The sequence below is a fragment of the Embiotoca jacksoni genome, unplaced genomic scaffold, assembly GCF_022577435.1.
Source record: "Embiotoca jacksoni isolate LCO1_2020_lvr unplaced genomic scaffold, fEmbJac1.0.p SCAF_8, whole genome shotgun sequence".
Classification (NCBI taxonomy): Eukaryota; Metazoa; Chordata; class Actinopteri; family Embiotocidae; genus Embiotoca; species Embiotoca jacksoni.
In genome coordinates this window covers 13708285-13726583 of record NW_027185436.1, presented here as the reverse complement: position 1 = coordinate 13726583, position 18299 = coordinate 13708285, and the positions used below count along the sequence as shown (strand labels likewise).

Genomic DNA, 18299 nt, shown 5'->3' with positions numbered 1-18299 from the left:
AGAAAGAAAAAAAGACAGGAGCCATGACTGTATTATCATATATGTATTTAGATAATACAAAGACAGTTGTCTCCAACCATCAACAGATTATGAACAGCAACAGAAAAAGATAAATTATGACATATGTTCCAAAAATAAGTAGGACAGTTAGCATTTTGACACTTTGACACAAAGACAGAGATACGCGCTCACACACACACACACACACACACACAGGAATATGGAGCTTTAAAGGGAATGTATCGATAAAGAGAGTTTTTTTTTTAAAGTTTGTAGAACCCAAGTATCTTAACAATTATGAAAACAACGGACATACAGAGAAATCATAAGCGGAACCACATGGAGCGGACACAGTTCAGTGATGCGTGAGCTGCGAGGACATTACAGTAAAAGAAATCAAATTTTTCATCAGTCTGTAAAAATAAAAGACAAACAAAAGGCAGCAAATGTGACATAACACTTCAGCTTAAACACGGTGACCGTTAAAGAGGCACAGCAGATGATGACACAGCAGAAATATCAAAACAACAATAAATGTTCCACAAAAAGGCAACAAAAGAAGTGAGTGGATTATTAATGTCGAAGAAATTCTTATACTATAAAAAACAAAAACTTAAAGACACAAACGTTTCTGATAGTCCTCAGGACAACTCTTTCTCTCACAAAAACACACTCACACACACATTAGTCTAAAATAGTATGCATGAATAACGAGGTGTAAGGCCCTTCCATTACCTCGGTGTATCGAGCAAAGATTGTGAACAAGCTGATCAGCCCTATTCAGAGGAAACCACAGGTAAATTGAATTGATTATATTTATGACACTTTTTACAATTGTACAAGCTGCACAGGGCTGAGGAGGTGAAAGCCAAGTTAAATAAAGTAAATTGGTTATTTCTAGAGTCATGACTGCACACATATTGTTCATTACACTCAGCAAATGAATTGATTGAAGATCTTACAGTGGACATGAGGCAGGACGTGTGCTCAGACTGGCACTAAAAGATCTGACATCTCCCATGGTAAAACACAGCAATGTAAGATAAATAGGGCTGCATCTATAAACTATTTTCATTATTAATTAATCTGACAATTAATTTCTTGATTAATCCATTAGCTGTTCGGTCTTTAAAATGTCAGAAACCGGTGAAAAATGTTCACCAGTGGTCCTGAAAGCCCAAAGTGCAGCCTAAAAAAGGTCGTGTTTTGTCCCGACCAACAGTCAACAACCCAAAGATGCTCAGTTTATTATCAAGTAGGACTAAAGGAACCAGGAAATATTCACATTTATGAAGCTAGAATCAGAGAATGTTTGCCCTTTTCAAAAAAATATGACTGAAGATGATTAATTGCCTTTTTTTCCAATCAACTAATTCATTAATCTACGTTGCATCTCTAATGGTAACTAAATATTGTAAATTTTAACCAATCTAGCTCAACACTGTTCCAGGTCTCTTTTGAGTATTAAACTCTATCATTTCAATATCCTCTCATTGAACTGTTGACTGATCGAGTGAGAACAACTCTGAAAAATACATTTCCCTTAAACAAAACTAATTGGAGAAAAAGTTTAAAAGAAAAATGCTGAGTGGCCCACTCAGAGGTTAAAAGGTGCCACTTATTTTCCCTGCTGGACTTTTCATTTCCTTTGGCTTTCCTTTGAACTTCCTGTGTCTTTCTCATCGAGCACCACTTCATAGCATTCCATCCTCAACCACTTACATGCGCTCTTCTTTTTTAAATACCTCACACATGCACTTTTTCTTCTCTTTCAGACGAACATCTTTGAAATCTATCATCATTATTTTAAAACAGTCTCTTGTAGTTATATAGTCATACTTCCCTTAATTATTAAGTTATTTTCCATTCAAGTTATAGTCCAGTTTTTGTTTTTTCTTTTTCTTTCAGGAGGTTGAGTTAGATTCAGAGCAGCACCTTTTCATCCAGTGGGTGCTTATCTGCGATTCACGAGGCTGGATCATGGCCTAAAGGTCAAGTGTTAGGCAGGGGTGTAGCTCTTTGCACTGGACAGAGTGGGTTTGGGCTCCGGTCTGTGGGGTTTGTGCTGTGGGCTGCTGCGAAGGTTATCATCCATCTACAGTAAAGGATGTACAGTTTAGTTAGTTCCCAAACGTACTACTGAGAAATGATATGTCAAGGATTACAACAGTGAAGGTACCTGCTGAAAGCAACCATGAACCCATGCAAAAGAGGAGAAGAGGAAAGCAGGAGCACCTTTTCTATCAAGTTGGACTCTTTGTTTACAAGCTGAGTTAGTTTCTGGAGATTGGCATCCATTGTTTCCTGAACAGGTGGGGGAGGACCTGGAGAGAGATGAAGTGCAGAAACACCAACAGAAGGAGGAGGAGATGGCAGAGAATCAGTGGAGCCCGGGCAGCGGTAGGTCATTCAACTCCCAAAAGTAAAGCAGATACAAAGAGCAAATATGAAGCGATACAAATATGTTAAAAGAAGGAAAGAGCAGATGATGTTAGTTGTTTTGCGTGCTTGCAAAGATAAAACTGTGGATTCGTGAGTATTTCCAGCGTGTGCAGCCGTCTTACAGGGGTGGTCCGAGCTGAAGTAGACTGCGAGGATGTTGTCACAGAAGCGCGTGAGGTTATCTAGCTGTCTGAGATGGCTCTGCAGAGGGCTGCTGGGAAGACCGGCTTTGTGAAGTGGAGCCACAAAACCAAACACAAAGGCATCCAGACTGGTTGGCCTGTGATCAAAATTACACATGCAGCAAAATACACATCACAGGCACGCACAAAGACGAAAGATACAAGGCCATGATAAGACCTGTCACAATTATTATGTAATCGCCTGATCGAGATTTTTTGAGCTGACTGCAATCATTTCACAGCAAAAAGCTGGCCTTCAACGGAAAATAAACAGAAAAAGACCATTAAAATGTTAATCATAATTATTGTGAACGACAGTTGATCTTGAGAGACCCAACTATGAGATCAAAAGTATCATAACCAATATATTCAGGACGCATTAAAATCGTGAATTACAATTCATATTTTTTCTAAATGAACAATGCAAAGTTTGACTTCTGCTGGAATGGATTTCTAAAAACAAACTTCAGAAGACCTCCCAGCCAGTCATGTGATTTCTCAAACTTCAAGATATATATTGTAAAATTTGTAAAAGGCCTGTTGCTATTTTCTTCCTGCCCCGGGAAGTCGGAATTAAATGGTCAAGTGAACTACTGCACACAGGCTCCTAATTAAATAGATAATATTTGTATCCTAATTGTTTAAGCTCTTTCATCTATTTTGATTTCCAAAAGCTTTAAACGCAAGGTATATAAATGGTCCATCAAATAATCATTTCAATTCAATTAAAAACAGTGGAGAACTCACAAGTTGCCAAAGAAGTAGTCTGCTGTTCCCAGTCTGTAGGAGAGGAGATTCAGGCACTCTTTAGCATCACTGTAGATCTGAGGCAGACAGAGTGAGAAACATTTACAGCTGTGAGAAACCGAACTTGACACGTTGAAAAGGCCAAATAAACAAACTGCGGTTAAAACATTCAAATAGCTGGTGTTTGTGGAGATACAAGATTATCATTCAACAGCACTTAAAAGCACGTAATTATTAAGTATCTGTCAGCGCAGTGTCCTTCCTTGTTATAAAGAGAGATGCTGTCTGTGTTGACAAAGAGCTTCAAAACATTTGCAAAATACCACAAACAAAAACCATCCATGGAGATGAGTGACTCAAATCCTTCCCTGTGTATCCAAAGGGCAGTCCCGCCGTTTCTCTCTACATCCCATCAGCTCTCTTAACCAGAAGAGAATGACCATAAAAGATCACGTACTTAACTAATATTCCATTTGACATAAATAAACCAGCATGATAAAAACATGATGATTGACAGCGTGTAGGTTTTCTCTCACTGTGCTCTCATGTTTTTTTTTTTTTCTTGTAATAGTTTGATTTTTCATCGACACAGCTTGAAACTGATAATTCACACACAGCAGTATTTACCTTTCCCTCCACCTCAGTGATCCTGTGCAGCGGCGCCTCCCCTTTGGTTAGAAGGATGTGGGAGAGGGCGGTGTGGGCGTGGCAACTTGGAACGAGAAAGTTGAGCGGAAAAGGCGAGCGCGAGGCAAACCATGGCCGTGTCAGATTGGCGTAGTTTTCAGCATCCACCCAGAAAGTGTGCAACTGTGGGACACAAAACATCCTCCTAAATATGATCAGAACCCACAGGTATATATATATCTGTCAACAAGAGAAGAGCAGAGCAGAGGAGAGACGGTGTTACCAGAGCCGGTCGCAGTTTCTCTTCAAGCAGAGCGATGTAGGCCATTGTGTCTGCTCCTTGTCTGGCTGTCAGCTCATAGTCTGCATTAAACCTCTGGGGGAAAAAACAAAAAGAAATATTACCACAAGTCCACTGATTCTGCTACATGGTTTGGGGTTTATACTGAAGAAGCAGACACTGTCACCTGTTTTCTCAGAAAGTTGAGAATCCGTGCAGGTTCTTGAACTGCAGAGTCTCCACACAGCAACTCTGGGACGGTCGCTGTGGAGGAGACATCATTTAAAAAGGAGGAAGATAATGCAGAACGAGATGAAGGCTGTGATATTTGAGAATGTGACTGCTTCAACGCGCTATTAAGGTCTTGCCATGTGCAATTTACTATATATTTTGATTGTGTATCAATTCACTTGATTTTGGGGCCTAATAAAATACATAAATAAGTATATTTGCATTTTTCAACCTTGAATGACTGAGTTTCAAAAACATTAATGAATTTAATGAAAAATATTTTTCAAATCTGCAATATATATTAATACTGTATGTATGGATATTCAAGAAGCTGCAGCTCACCTGTTATAGTTTTCCATGTCCAGTCTATCGGAGAAACTGTGACCTTTGCCCCAGAAAACTTGGCGTACGCCTGAAAGAAAAGCCGCATACGAATTAGGTCAAATTAATGTCGGTCATATATGTCAAATGTCTGTCATACACGTCATGCTGAAATGATTGATCCAAATTTAAAAGTACTGCAGCAGATACACAACTTTCAGGGGAAACGTTAGAGCCTCGGAGCAGGATTGTAACACTTTAATAAAGCTCTGTGTGATCTCAGTTTTGTAATGTAGCTGAATGTTTGCTGTACCCTTGAAGAAATTTGTCAGACAAGGTTCAAGAGATCTTTTTAAAAAGGCTTTACAGAAAAAGGAAAAACAAAAAAGTTTTTTTTGTTTAAATATATTTTCATGATATTAAACAACTGTACATACCATCGTAGTTTTTGTATTTTGTCTGACTGATAGCTGATCAAGCAAAGACGGTTTGTTTACAAAGAGAGAAAAGCAGCAAATCATGACATAGAATTTTTTTGCTCCGCAAATAACTGAAACAATAAATAGATTTTTTTTTTTCTTCCGTTAATCCAGAATACATTTATTGTCTCAGCACTAAAAGAACCTTTACCTTATTTGTTTCTTAGTAAGTAAATAGAGATTATTAAAGGATTTCAATGCTCAAGTGTGAAGGATCTTTTCTTAACCAGATAAAAGTTGGGTGAAATCACCAGTGACAACGATGGAGAGGATCCCTGACATTGTCAGAAATGTTGTATTTATTAGAAGTGTCAATAAAGCAACACGACCCAAACTAAAAAAAAAAAACACGTTTTTTTTTTTTTTTTTTTGTCACTTCCCACATGCTTTAAAAATGAGCCTCAATTTGTCGTCTTGGTTTGAAAAAAAAAAAAAAAAAAAAAAAAAAAAAAAAAAAAAAAAAGCGCCATCTCGTGGTCAGACATGTAACTGCACGGATTCACAGACAGACAACAACAATCTAAAACTGCCAGCAAACGTGTTCATTTCGCATCCAGGTGATTCAGTCGGTCACGTCCATCAATAAAAAGGGCAAAAGACACGAATATGCCCAAATAAATCAATTAAAAAAAAAACCACAGCCTCGACAAGCTGACCTTGAAGGAGCACATTCGTCTGTGACTTTCTGACTGCCGCACACGCTTTGAAGGACAAAAACCCATTCCGGGCAGCACGGGGTGTGATTTAAAAGGGTTGTTTTTTTTGGGGGGGGGGGACGTGAACTTCAGATGGAAAGGTTGTTTTATTCTGCAGCTAACTCACCAGGTAAGCTGCAGCAGGTGAGTTAGCGCGAAGCTAACCAGAACCACAAAAGAGGGGCGACGCAAAGAAAAGCGGAGAGGTAAACCTGTCGTCTTAAAATGCGGTGACGCTGCATGCAGTGGACGTATTTCTTTTCCCGCAGAGACAGACGACAACCTTACCAGAACCACCAAGGACTCGGTGTGGACGGAAGGCAAACCCCAGTCTCCTCCCCAACATCTCAGCTCCATGGCAGCCGCCATGTTTTGATTCATGCAAGCAGCAGGTGACGTCACGGGGTCGCATTCAGAGCCAGCAGAGGTGAAAAATAAATCGGTCGGATGAAACATACTCTTGATTTTTTTTTTTTTTTTTTTTTTTTTTCACAATTCCGTCGCTGGTTTGTGTCATTCGGTAACTATAATCAGGGAAAACTCATTAGTTGTTAACTTTAGGGATCACGAAAGAGGTAATGGTGACATAATCATGAAAGAATGATGTACAACAGCGGCCTAATTTGCAATTTCATTAGAGGGAGAATTAAAAGTAGTAGTAAACTTAATAAGAAGGAAATTATTAACATGATAACAACAACAGAATCAGGTTCATTGGCTGAGTATGTTAATATGCACAAGGAATTTGCTTTGGTAACCAGCAACTATCAGTACACAATTAACACAATATATAAAGACTAAAACATGCTAGACAAGTGAACAAGGTAGAACAGAGACTGAAAACCAAATGACAACAGCATCGTAATTAAATCTGTATTCGTAGCCTATATTTACAGGTAGTGGGTTATGATTTGTGCCCCACAACCCATGTGTAGGCTAAATGTGTTTTGATGACATATTTTTAAGTGCATAATTTACAACTGTGCATGACTCGATATTTACAGTTATTGAATTTGAATTGAACTGAATCTTTGTTGGCCAAATGTTTACATATACAACGTACAAGGAATTTGACTCCAGGCCAATGTAGGTCAAACTGTCCCTGTTGATTTTATACAAGTAGTGCAATGATGTGTGTATTAAGTGTTGGAATAAATATTAGATGTGTAGAGAATAAATTGTCTCATAGTCAGTGATTATATTCATTATATCCATACCTCCTTTTCTGTGTATAGTATAGAGCCTGCTTGAATATATATTAGACAATTATGTACACACATGTGATTGATTTAACTGTTCCCTGGGGGGGACGTTGAGAGGGAAAAAAAAAACATTCTTGTGTCTGGTTGTTTTGTGGTCTGTAGCACCTGCCAGAGGGGAGAAGTTGGTGTGAAGCAGGTGTGAGGGATCAGCAGTGATTTTTCCGGCACGTTTCCTGACTCTGGACATGTAAAAGTCATCAGGTGGGGGCAAATCAGTATAAATTATCCTTTCTGCGAACTTGATTGCTAGTCTCTTTCTGTCCTGTTTGGTGGAAAATAATCATCAGATTAATCGATAATGAAAATAATCTATAGTCACAGCGCTCATAAAAAGGTTGCCAAGAAAACCCCGTTTTAATTGCAAGAATTAAACTCTACCATTACTTTACCTGTAATAATCAAGTGATGTGGTTGATGTCTCTTCATTGTATTATGTTACTATTATGGAAATAGTTTAAAGCCAAAGATAATAATATCAAAAAGTCATATCTCTTGGTATCTTTGTATTTTAAATGAGCAGTAAACAGTTAAACCTGTTGTGAAAGGAAGGAACAGTGACTAACTTACTAACAGAAATGGAAGACGTGATCATTTCATATTTTGATTTCCATGTCACATAGTGATTTTATTTATTATAAGAAACAATAGTACAATGTCTGCCTGAGTGCTGACAGCTGAAATCTGCCAGGTGTTTGGTCAGAGCCCCGACAGCCAGACACCAGCGGATATACAGTGATAATACACTCAGGGATGGTAAATGTCTCTCTTTGGCTCAGACCAGCAGCTGAGATGTTGAAATGCGCTTGAGGTTAGTAGAGAAGGTTTTAAGACAAGTACCAGACATCTATCATCAAATGTTTCCAGGGCTGAAAACTGCCCTGAGTCTGAGCCCTCTTTGTCCTTCCTTTCCCACATCCTCCAACAGATGGAATCACAAAAAGGTTTGCAGAGGTACGTAGAACAAGTGAAATTAAATCAAATTAAAATCAAAAACATCTGCCATTGATTTTTACAGTTCAATTGGCTTACTGAAGATGAGCTGGGGGATCAAATCCACATTTATGACATAGGTTGATGATGTTTGTGAACAAACAAGGACCAGCTGGATCCAAGTTTCCCCCTCTTGAGCATTGCAGACATTTTTTGTAGAGTTGACTGACTATTCAGGCTGATTTGGAATACTTTTCTCCTGTTGTATCACAAATTCCCAAAAGATAGTGAACACTACACTCAATGAATGATAGTTTCATCTTGATTCTCAATAAAATAGGGTCACAAATACATGAAAGACCTCACATTTAGATCACACAGTATGTGTACTTAAAAGGTCTCAACCATTTAAAAAAAAATCCCAATGCCTTACTTTTCAGAATTTTCATAGAGATCTACTTATATTCTAACCGTCGTACTTTAGCTTTTACAGAGAGTGACAATTTAAAACTGATCATTAAATCAGACGATTGTACCGACGGGACATTCCCCCAAACTATTAAAATAGTCTCTTCAGTGTACCACAGTCGCGAACGAGGACACTCCCCTTTGCTTTAAAAGCTGTGCCTGTGGACACAAAACCATCTCACCTCTGCTGAGAGTTTGCTTCCAGATCTGGACTTGTCATCATCACTCAGTTGGCGATCAGTCCGTGACACTCTTATTGATCCACGGGAGGAAAGTTCTTTCTTTAGAGGCAGAGCTTCTTTTGAAGTGTGTCCCACTCTGAAGCACCGATGACGGGTGTGTGTGTGAGAGCGGCAGCCCTGTCTCTGGTGCTGCTGCAGCTAGTGCTCACCATCTCAGCTCAAGGGCTCGGTAAGTACTGGCTCCTCACCATCCATGCCCTTCACATCATACTGTATGTTTCTGTCTGTCTTTCTATACATCACTGCTTTACAAAGCAGTCTTTTCCATTAACATCTTCCTGACAATCTGCTGTGTGTAAGTGAGCTGCAAGTAAAAAGGGTAATACTGCTGAATTGGTTGGTATTTATTTCGTGTCTTGGTGCTTGTGCAGTTTGATGTCCAGGATCTAGTAATCGTCTGACCTAAATAAGGTGCCTACTGCCATCTGAGAAGTGCATTTGCAAAACTTTAATTTGCCTGGAATCTACACGCAAAGGTTTCCATTAAATTTCCTGTCACTCTGTATTATCTCTGAAGTTCAGCTAATGGCAGTATGAGAGTGTTTCTGTGTGGATGTGTCTATGCATGTGTGAGTGTGAGGCAGTGGCTTTGTTCCAGTGGAAAGACTTTATTGCTGCTACTTTTCTGCAGCTCCTGTCTACCACTCTATAAAACACAGCGGGCTGCAACACACAAATATACAGATACACTGTCACACGTAATAAAGTGCCACAGTGCACTGACTCAGGTGTAGCAATTCACAGTACACTGGGAGCAACAGCCATTAAGACACAAACAAAAACAAAAAAGGAAGTCAGCATCATTTATAATGACCCAGATGGAGTGCTTTCAGTTGGTACCCTAAACTCCTATTGATTAACCTCTGTTCTCTATGTCACCTGCTTTCTGTGGCTTTTCTCTGGAGCATTTATGAATTGTTGCACTATGCATCTACAGCAGTATGATGCAGGTTTCTAACAGTTCTCTCCTGTGTTAGTCTATGACCTGCTAGTGTCTCCGGACTGCCTGCCAGATTTGCTCCAAGGAAACCTGAAGAACAAAGGGCGAGATGAGGCTTTCTTCCTCTCGTCCTTCAGGCTCCACAACAAGGCCCCCACCTCTCTCTACAGTGTCGTCAACCCCAAAGACAACACCAAGTACCTGGAGCTCAGCGTACAGGCCAAACTGAGCAAAGGTGAATTATTATACTGACACACACTGTTTAACAGCATCTTTGACAAACACAGGCTACATCTGTTTTCTCTCCTCTGTCTTTCACTCTTGTTTCTCTCCATTTCCAGTGACTGTTCGTTACCAGAAGACTGATGGCGGTTTCGGTACGACCAGCTTCAACCATGCATCCCTGGCAGATGGACGAGACCACCATGTGATGCTCCATGCCAGCGGCCTGCAGCGTGGCCCGCCTCGCCTCAACATCTATGTGGACTGCAGACTGGCTCACACTTTGGATGATCTGCCAGCTGCGTTTGGGTCACTCCCACCGGGTCCCAACAAGGTGGCGCTCAGGACCCTGCAGTCAAGTGGACGGGTGAGTTAGAAGTTAGTAAGAAAATATCAAGCAAAAGTCTAATTGAAGTCTAATTATTACATTGTAAATATGAAACATGTGTCAGGGATGCAGTAGTACACATATGCCATACGCATTTTATTTTTATCCTGTATTTTCTGTCTTTTATTCCTTTGTAAGGATGAACTGACAGACTTGAAGCTGGTGATAGAAGACACCATAGACAATGTGGCCACCCTGCAGGACTGCAGTATGGATCAGGCTGAATCTCTGCAGCTACTGGGTAACAAGTTGCCACTGACATCACAAACACATGAGATCATTTTAGACCTAATCCTGGTAGATGTGTCGTGTATCTGATTGTTTTATTTGTGAAATCCCTTCAGCTGTCCAGGGAGGCAGGATGGTGCACGACCAGGCCACCATGGTTGAGCTGAGGACCATGTTATCTGAGATGAAAGAGCTGTTAAACCAGCAGGTAACCTGTTCTGTGGCTGAGCCTTGTGTGTGTCTCATGTGTAACTCCTGGATGAAAATGGAAAACAACTCAAAAACAAAGGCTGAAATGGCTCAATGTGATTTGGAAATCAATGAAAGGGCACTACAGTGTTTAGGCACAGAGTTATAGTAATGAGGATGTTATTTTCCACTTGCTGAGATAGTAGCAGAAGATGTGGAGAGTTGGCTGGTCGTTTAGTAGAATATACCGCATTTAAAGATTGAAGAGTGTGGGCAGATTCACAAATATTTGGACTGTGTTTTTACTTCAATAGGAGATTAGTTTTGCAAAAACATCTGCGTTTCACTGTGAAAAGTGAGAATCCAGGATGTGAGAACCTCCTGATTTTCTGGATCTGTCTTGTTTCAAGGCTTTACATAACCTCAGTAACAGACAGCTGGGGAACAGCATGATTTCCAGTGATGAATAGGGCTATCACAATCCTGAAATTGTAGTTGATGATTACTGCTCATACAAATGATTGCGATTAATGTTTTTTTTTCTGCAAATGTTTTAAACAATTATTACAGCATACAGGAAGCCTAATCATAGTTTGATAATGTGCATTTACTCATGAAGAAGAGCCATTTATTGGCATTGAGCATTCAAACATAAATAAATAAAAATTACCTTTCTGGTTGCCTTTGATTACACAGGGACGATATCACACAAATAACTTTAATAATAAAATATTACTGACATATACAAAGAAATGATTGACAATGACAAATTGTAAAAAAACAACAATGTGCTATGGTGGTGCTAATTCTCCACTCATGTGCCATTAAATCGTAGCAGTCAAACTTCAAATTAGGAAAAACAATGTGTAAATAGCGATGGAATGATGACATTTCATTTAGCTGTATTCATACAGATGAATGGAATCGCGATCACAATCGAGCGAATATGTAATAATGGTGACAGGTCTAGTGATCATTTAAAGCAGAGGATTTAATAAGAGATCAAACAGGAAGAATGAGACAATAAGACACGTTTTAAACATGATCAGATACACTGAGAGTCTTTTGTGTAAAGAAACAGAACTGGAGCTCAACAGACATTTTTTTTTTTTTCAAAGCTAAAATTAGGAATTGCCTCTGCTGATAAGCTGTAAAGTGATAACACAAGTACAACACAGTTCATTAACAGTTCTACACTTTGTTTCTTTTGGGTTAAGATCAAGGAGACAACTTTTCTGAGGAATACCATCACGGAGTGTCTGGCCTGTGGTAAGCGCGACAGAAACTCTTAAATCATTTACGGTATTTAGACACTAAAGTGACATTATAACTCTCCTATCCGTCTTTGTGTTCCTACAGGACTTCGGGGCAGTCCAACCCCCACAGATCAAGGTCCAAGACCCGGGGGGTTCGTCATGCCTCAGCATCTAACTCGGTGCCCACCCGGGACCTGCTTCAGACAGGACATGTGTGTCCGTTCAGAGTCGGGGGGTTTCCAGTGTGCCCCCTGTCCTGATGGATTCACAGGAGATGGGGCTCATTGCGATGATGTAGATGAGGTATGGATCTCTGCAACCAGTAGGTGAAAGCAGCACGAGTTAGCATTTTGACGATCCTCTGTTTTTTTTCTGTTTTAGTGCAAGTTTAACCCATGTTATCCTGGTGTTCGGTGCGTGAACACCGCTCCTGGTTTTCGCTGTGAGAAATGCCCCATGGGATACACGGGACCAATGCTCAATGGAGTGGGGGTGTCTTACGCCAGGTCACACAAACAGGTACAACAAACAATACACTATAAAACATTGATGCTCTTTGATTTATCTGCACCTGCTGACAAACTATGATCCTTTTTCTTTGTGCTTTATGTGCTGTTCCTTCCAGGTGTGTGAAGATATAGATGAGTGTCTGGGCCCACCTGAGGATGGAGGCTGCACCGCCAACTCACACTGCTACAACACTATTGTAAGACCACAGGAACTGATGCAAGGTTATCATTATAATGTGGCTTTGTACTATTATTTCTGACACTGTCTTGTCCTCACCAGGGGTCCTTCCGCTGTGGAGAGTGTAAAACTGGCTTCACAGGTGACCAGGTGGGAGGTTGCCATGGTTCCAGGCTTTGCCCCAACGGTCAACCCAACCCCTGTGACGCCAATGGAGAGTGTGTCGTGGAAAGAGATGGAAGCATTAGCTGTGTCGTAAGAATTGCCAATAGAACATACTGAAACATGATCGTGAATGAGTTTGCTCTTTTTCTGTTCTACATTAAACTGTGCGCATATTTGCCAAGTCCTGCCATTTTCCTTGTTTCCTGTACGTCAGTGTGGCATCGGTTGGGCTGGCAACGGCTATGTGTGTGGAAAGGACACAGATATTGACGCATATCCTGACAATAAGCTCCTGTGCAGAGACAACACCTGTAAGCAGGTACTCATTTGTACATCCCCTACCTCCTCTCACATTTAATTCATTCTAGCATGCAAAACTATGCTGTGTGTGTTTTCCTGTGTTGTTTCCAGGACAACTGTATGTTTGTGCCAAACTCTGGCCAAGAGGACGCGGACAGGGACGGGATGGGTGATGCCTGTGATGACGATGCAGACAGTGACGGCATTATAAACATAGAAGTAGGTGACTTAGTTCCGCAGATCCAAAATGCAGTGAACTCTCACAAGGTTTCCTTGACTGGCCCTTACTCGTCATAAACAGATATTCACCTCTGTCACTGAGCTCATGCACCATTTTTTTTTATTATTATATAGAGAATAATAATAATAATAATAATCTCGTACAGAATGAGACAAATTAAAAGAAACTAAAAGTTAAGAGTCAGTTACGTAACCTGGTTAATTTAAAAACATTGACATTTTTGGGAACCTGCCTCTATTTCTTTCATTTTAGATTTAAAAGCAGTAAGTGGTATCAGTTCTTTGAGTTTTAAATCATTCTGCAACATATTCCATGATGAGGGTGCAGAGTACACAAAAGTCCTTTTTTCCCATTTCCGTTCTGGCAGCGAGCATAAAGAAGTCCTGAGAACACAAGGAATATTGTCCGGCACTTTTCTGCATGATGAAGACACACAGGTAGTTTGAGAGCAGACCAAGGATTGCCTTATAAATGAAGGTGTACCAGTGACAGAGCCTACGGGTGGCCAAAGAGTATAACTCACAGTGGTAAGTCAGAGCTTTACAATTGGTAATGAACTGCAGTGAAGCATGGTAAGCTGCGTCCACCATAGGAAGACAGTTAGCAGAGGCATGCATATATAGAAGATCACCATAGTCCAACACAGGTAAAAAAGTAGCAGCAACTAGTCGCTTTTTTACATTAATTGAAAAACACAGCTTATTTCAAAAATAAAAACCCAGTTTTAACCTCAACTTTTTCACCAGATACTGCACATGTGGCTGAAAAGTGAGGGAGTCATCAATCAAAATACCCAGATATTTATAAGAGTCAACAACCTCTATTTCACTTCCTTCAAGAGTGACCACCGAAAGGATATTCTGTGGCCTACTCCGAGAGTTTGAAAACAACATAAGTTTAGTCTTATCTGCATTTAGAACAAGTTTCAGTTGAAAAAGGGTATTTTGAACAACCATCAAATTCATTTGTCTGTCCCAGGATAACTGCTGGCTGGTTCCCAATGTGAACCAGAGAAACAGTGATAAAGATCTTCATGGCGACGCCTGTGACAACTGCAAAATGGTTGAAAATCCCTCACAGCGGGATACAGACCAAGACGGTCTGGGAGATGACTGTGATGATGACATGGATGGGGACGGTAAGCGTGTGTTCACATTTATTGTAACAGACAAATAATTATTGTAATTTTGTGATTTCTGTACATCACTGGGTGTTATCAAAGACACAAAGAGCAACATGAGTCACTGGTTACATTTACTGAAAATAGGTTGGTTGGTTGTCGGAGCTAAAGGTGCAGAAAATGGACTATTACTGCTTCTATTGCCTGAATTAGATAGGAGCACAATGTGAAACCAAACGGCTGACAAACACATTAAAAGTCTGCGTCTGTGAGCGACATCCAAACTTGTCTGGACCAGACTGCCTGGACAAGAACACAACCCATACAGGAGGATGCAGACAGGAACATTTTTGTTCTCTGGACTGGCAGTGCTTTATCTGTGCAAAACGTCCTCCTGCCCTTTTTTTTTTGTTTCTGTCTGTTTCCAATTCACATCCTCTACCAGTTAGATCATGGGCTTCCAGGAAAAACACCTCCGGCGTCATTAAAACAACAACAAGCCAATGAACAGCGTTAAGTGTTAAAATGTCTTAAGTGTTGTTTCAAACCTTTCCTCACATACCTCACTTGATTTGCCTTTTTGACGACCTCTTATTTGCTCCACTTTGTGTGTATGTGCTTTACGCATGTTGTGTGCTTACGCTGTTTGGTGGCCACTGTTTGTTCAGTTTGGCAGAGCTCCAGCCTCTTGGATCATTTGGTTGTGTCTTTAACTCCGAGGCTAGACTGCTAAGCTCTTGGTCATGTCTGTCTCCTCATTAAAAGCATTTTTCCATGGTTAAGCCTCCGCCAGGCGTCGAAGGCCACTGGAAACTATTTCACCTTCGTCCTGAATAAACACCGCCATCTGGTGATGCATTTCTCTGTGCTGTAGGCTGCGGTCTGTCATGCTATTTCCTGTCAATGGCATGAATTAAAGCCCCCTTATGTTCCCAGGCTTGAAAAATATTCTTGACAACTGCCAGCGAGTCCCCAACCTAGACCAGAAGGACAGAGACAATGACGGGGTGGGGGATGCTTGTGACAGCTGTCCGGACATGGTCAACCCAAACCAGGTGACGAACCAAACAAAAGCCTAAAACACACTCATCTGCTGCCACATATCTGACCAACAGTGTTTGTTTTGTCTACCTGCAGTCCGACTCAGATGATGACCTTGTCGGAGATACCTGCGACGACAACATAGACAGGTAGAGCCCACATCAGGATCTGTGGTCTAAATGTCTATAAGCATGTTCCAAGTTGTTCTTGTTTGTTTTAAGTGTCCTACTTCTTCTTTTTCAGTGATGGTGACGGCCACCAAAACACAAAGGACAACTGTCCCACAGTCATCAACTCCTCTCAGCTGGACACTGACAAGGATGGAATGGTTTTTATCTCCTCCTTTGTCCTTTATTTCTTTAAAGCATCATTATTCATGAATGTATGCTGACAGATAGTGTAATGAGTCCGTGTCATCAATTCCTCACTTTCTTCTTGTTAGGGAGATGAATGTGACGATGATGACGACAACGATGGCATACTGGACGATGATGACAACTGCAGACTAGTTCCCAACCCAGACCAAAAGGACTCTGATAGTTAGTATCATCGGCTGTTTGTGCACATGCTTGTGTGCAGTGTGAGTTGTGTTTACTAAGCTGTCATTTTATTTCAGTGAACAAAGTCGGAGACGAATGCGAAGGAGACTTTGACAAAGACAATGTCATTGATATAATCGACCACTGCCCAGAGAACGCTGAGGTCACGCTGACCGACTTCAGAGCCTATCAGACCGTAGTGCTGGACCCAGAGGGGGACTCTCAGATCGACCCCAACTGGGTGGTTCTCAATCAGGTAAACAGCAGCCTCTTTTTTTTCTAGTGGCTGCTTCATAAGCTGCTTTACTGCAGTGGGTTTTCTCCTTTTATTTAATCGGTTTCTCTCTGAAGCTGGAACTTGTTCCTGGGGTTTTCTGTCCATATTCTGTGCTAAATGAATGTGCCACAGTACTGAACAGCAACACGTACACATTGAATTAGTTATGAATCAACAACATATTGCATGTGTCCCATGATGGTACATATAAATTGAATTTACACTCTTTTATCCTGACAGGGCATGGAGATAGTCCAGACCATGAACTCTGACCCCGGCCTTGCTGTAGGTCAGTGCAGGATACCTTCATACTGTCACACCCACATCAGCAGTAACTTGGATTATTTCCCACTTTCATCCATGAGTCCTCCTGATGCTGTTGTGTGTTTCCTCGTCCACTGTGTATGTCTCTAGGCTACAAAGCATTCAGTGGAGTTGACTTTGAGGGAACCTTCCATGTCAACACCGTGACAGATGATGACTATGCCGGCTTCATTTTCGGCTACCAGGACTCCTCCTCCTTCTATGTAGTGATGTGGAAACAGACAGAACAGACCTACTGGCAGGCTGCACCCTTCAGAGCCGTTGCTGAGCCGGGAATACAACTCAAGGTGTGAGGGAGTGTGTCTGCTGTCATCATCCGTTGTCAGTGTCAGTTTTCCCCTCTTTGATCTCACGTGGCTCCTCATCACCAGGTGGTGAAATCTAAGACAGGTCCTGGTGAGTATCTGAGGAACTCCCTCTGGCACACAGGAAACACCGCCGACCAGGTACGTCTCCTGTGGAAAGACCCCAGGAACGTCGGCTGGAAGGACAAGGTTTCGTACCGCTGGTTCCTCCAGCACAGACCGCAGGTTGGATACATCAGGTACAAACAGTCACACCATCAGACACACTCATACTGTGTGAGCTGACTCACAAGTTTCTCCTCACATGTGAACCAGGGCTCGATTTTATGAGGGTTCAAACCTGGTGGCGGACACAGGGGTGACAATTGACACCAGTATGAGAGGTGGGCGACTGGGTGTGTTCTGCTTCTCTCAGGAAAATATCATCTGGTCCAATTTGAAGTACCGCTGCAACGGTGAGTGTCTGTGAGTCCAAGATAGGCCAGTCAGCCACTCAAGCTGTACATATGCTAATGAGATGTGTTTCTCTTTCCACAGACACCATTCCTGCTGACTACCAGAGCCTGCCTGGCACACAGAGTGATGTCAGAGAAGGGCAGTGATCCGTTGTGGAAACAACCTGAGCCCTGCTGAAAACAGATGAAAGGGGCAGAGCTGCACCGCTGAGTGCAAAGAGGTCCGAGAAAGAAAGATGAATGTCAGAGAGAGCAGGATGGACCGTTTGGTGATGTCATTTTAGTGAGATGGTCTTAATGAAGCAAAACATGGGGCATTATATACTTTAGCCGGTACATTCTTTTATAAATAATCAACAATGTGTTCCATCTAAATAATTGATGTGTTTATCTATCCAATATGACCTGCAATTTTATACACACTTTGACGTTTTCTTGTATACGTTGTACATAATGAGGTACAATAAAATCCTAAGCATTTCTCAAAATCAAAGCATCTTCCATGTCTTAATCTAATTTTTCCCATTAGTTCACTCGATGGTATTTATGTATGAGGGCAAACTGCTCAGACAAATAAGGACACCATATGGCCTTCAATGGATGTTTTTATTAAGAATGGGAAAGAGCAATGTGAACTGAATGGCACCTACACTGTATTTCAAACACACAGCTTGGTCAATGTTTCTGTAGGTAATGGTCGTATACAGTAGGTCCTG

At 41.2% G+C, this 18299-nt stretch overlaps 2 protein-coding genes across 4 annotated transcripts; one reads left to right on the top strand and one right to left on the bottom strand.

Annotated features, from left to right (window-relative positions):
- Positions 1–28: 28 nt before the first annotated feature.
- On the bottom strand, positions 29–6385 carry mtx3 (metaxin 3). 3 transcript variants are annotated; one of them, XM_069177986.1, is made up of 9 exons: positions 6293–6385; positions 4852–4921; positions 4466–4542; positions 4282–4374; positions 3999–4181; positions 3372–3448; positions 2565–2722; positions 2180–2324; positions 29–2095 (listed from the first exon to the last, which is right to left on the bottom strand). In XM_069177986.1, exons 1-9 carry the CDS (start codon positions 6383–6385, stop codon positions 1993–1995), a joined length of 999 nt encoding a protein of 332 aa, XP_069034087.1. In that variant the 3' UTR covers positions 29–1992. The 3 variants fall into 3 exon arrangements, with proteins under 3 accessions (XP_069034087.1, XP_069034088.1, XP_069034090.1); XM_069177987.1 differs by having other exon boundaries at positions 2236–2324; XM_069177989.1 differs by lacking the exon at positions 2180–2324 and having other exon boundaries at positions 2004–2095.
- thbs4a (thrombospondin 4a) lies at positions 5868–18176 on the top strand. Its single transcript, XM_069177984.1, has 25 exons — positions 5868–6431; positions 7369–7467; positions 8192–9075; positions 9884–10081; positions 10188–10435; positions 10595–10697; positions 10801–10892; positions 12091–12142; positions 12233–12432; positions 12511–12648; positions 12755–12835; positions 12919–13071; positions 13196–13300; positions 13393–13500; positions 14501–14660; positions 15579–15697; positions 15780–15832; positions 15927–16011; positions 16126–16222; positions 16300–16478; positions 16740–16788; positions 16914–17110; positions 17195–17367; positions 17444–17583; positions 17666–18176. The coding sequence occupies exons 3-25, from the start codon at positions 8994–8996 to the stop codon at positions 17728–17730; spliced, it is 2877 nt and encodes a 958-aa protein (XP_069034085.1). The 5' UTR covers positions 5868–6431; positions 7369–7467; positions 8192–8993; the 3' UTR covers positions 17731–18176.
- The last annotated feature ends 123 nt before the right edge of the window (positions 18177–18299 follow it).

Bases quoted from the DNA above. Each gene is read 5' to 3' on its own strand.
- mtx3 (XM_069177986.1), bottom strand. From the start codon at position 6,385: ATGAATCAAAACATGGCGGCTGCCATGGAGCTGAGATGTTGGGGAGGA. The intron at 4,182-4,281 runs GTAACACCGTCT...TGTGTCCCACAG, and splicing joins AGAAACTGCGACCGGCTCTG to TTGCACACTTTCTGGGTGGA. The intron at 2,723-3,371 runs GTGAGTTCTCCA...TTTTGATCACAG, and splicing joins GACTACTTCTTTGGCAACTT to GCCAACCAGTCTGGATGCCT.
- thbs4a (XM_069177984.1), top strand. From the start codon at position 8,994: ATGACGGGTGTGTGTGTGAGAGCGGCAGCCCTGTCTCTGGTGCTGCTG. The intron at 10,893-12,090 runs GTAACCTGTTCT...TTTTGGGTTAAG, and splicing joins AAGAGCTGTTAAACCAGCAG to ATCAAGGAGACAACTTTTCT. The intron at 15,833-15,926 runs GTAGAGCCCACA...CTTCTTTTTCAG, and splicing joins TGCGACGACAACATAGACAG to TGATGGTGACGGCCACCAAA.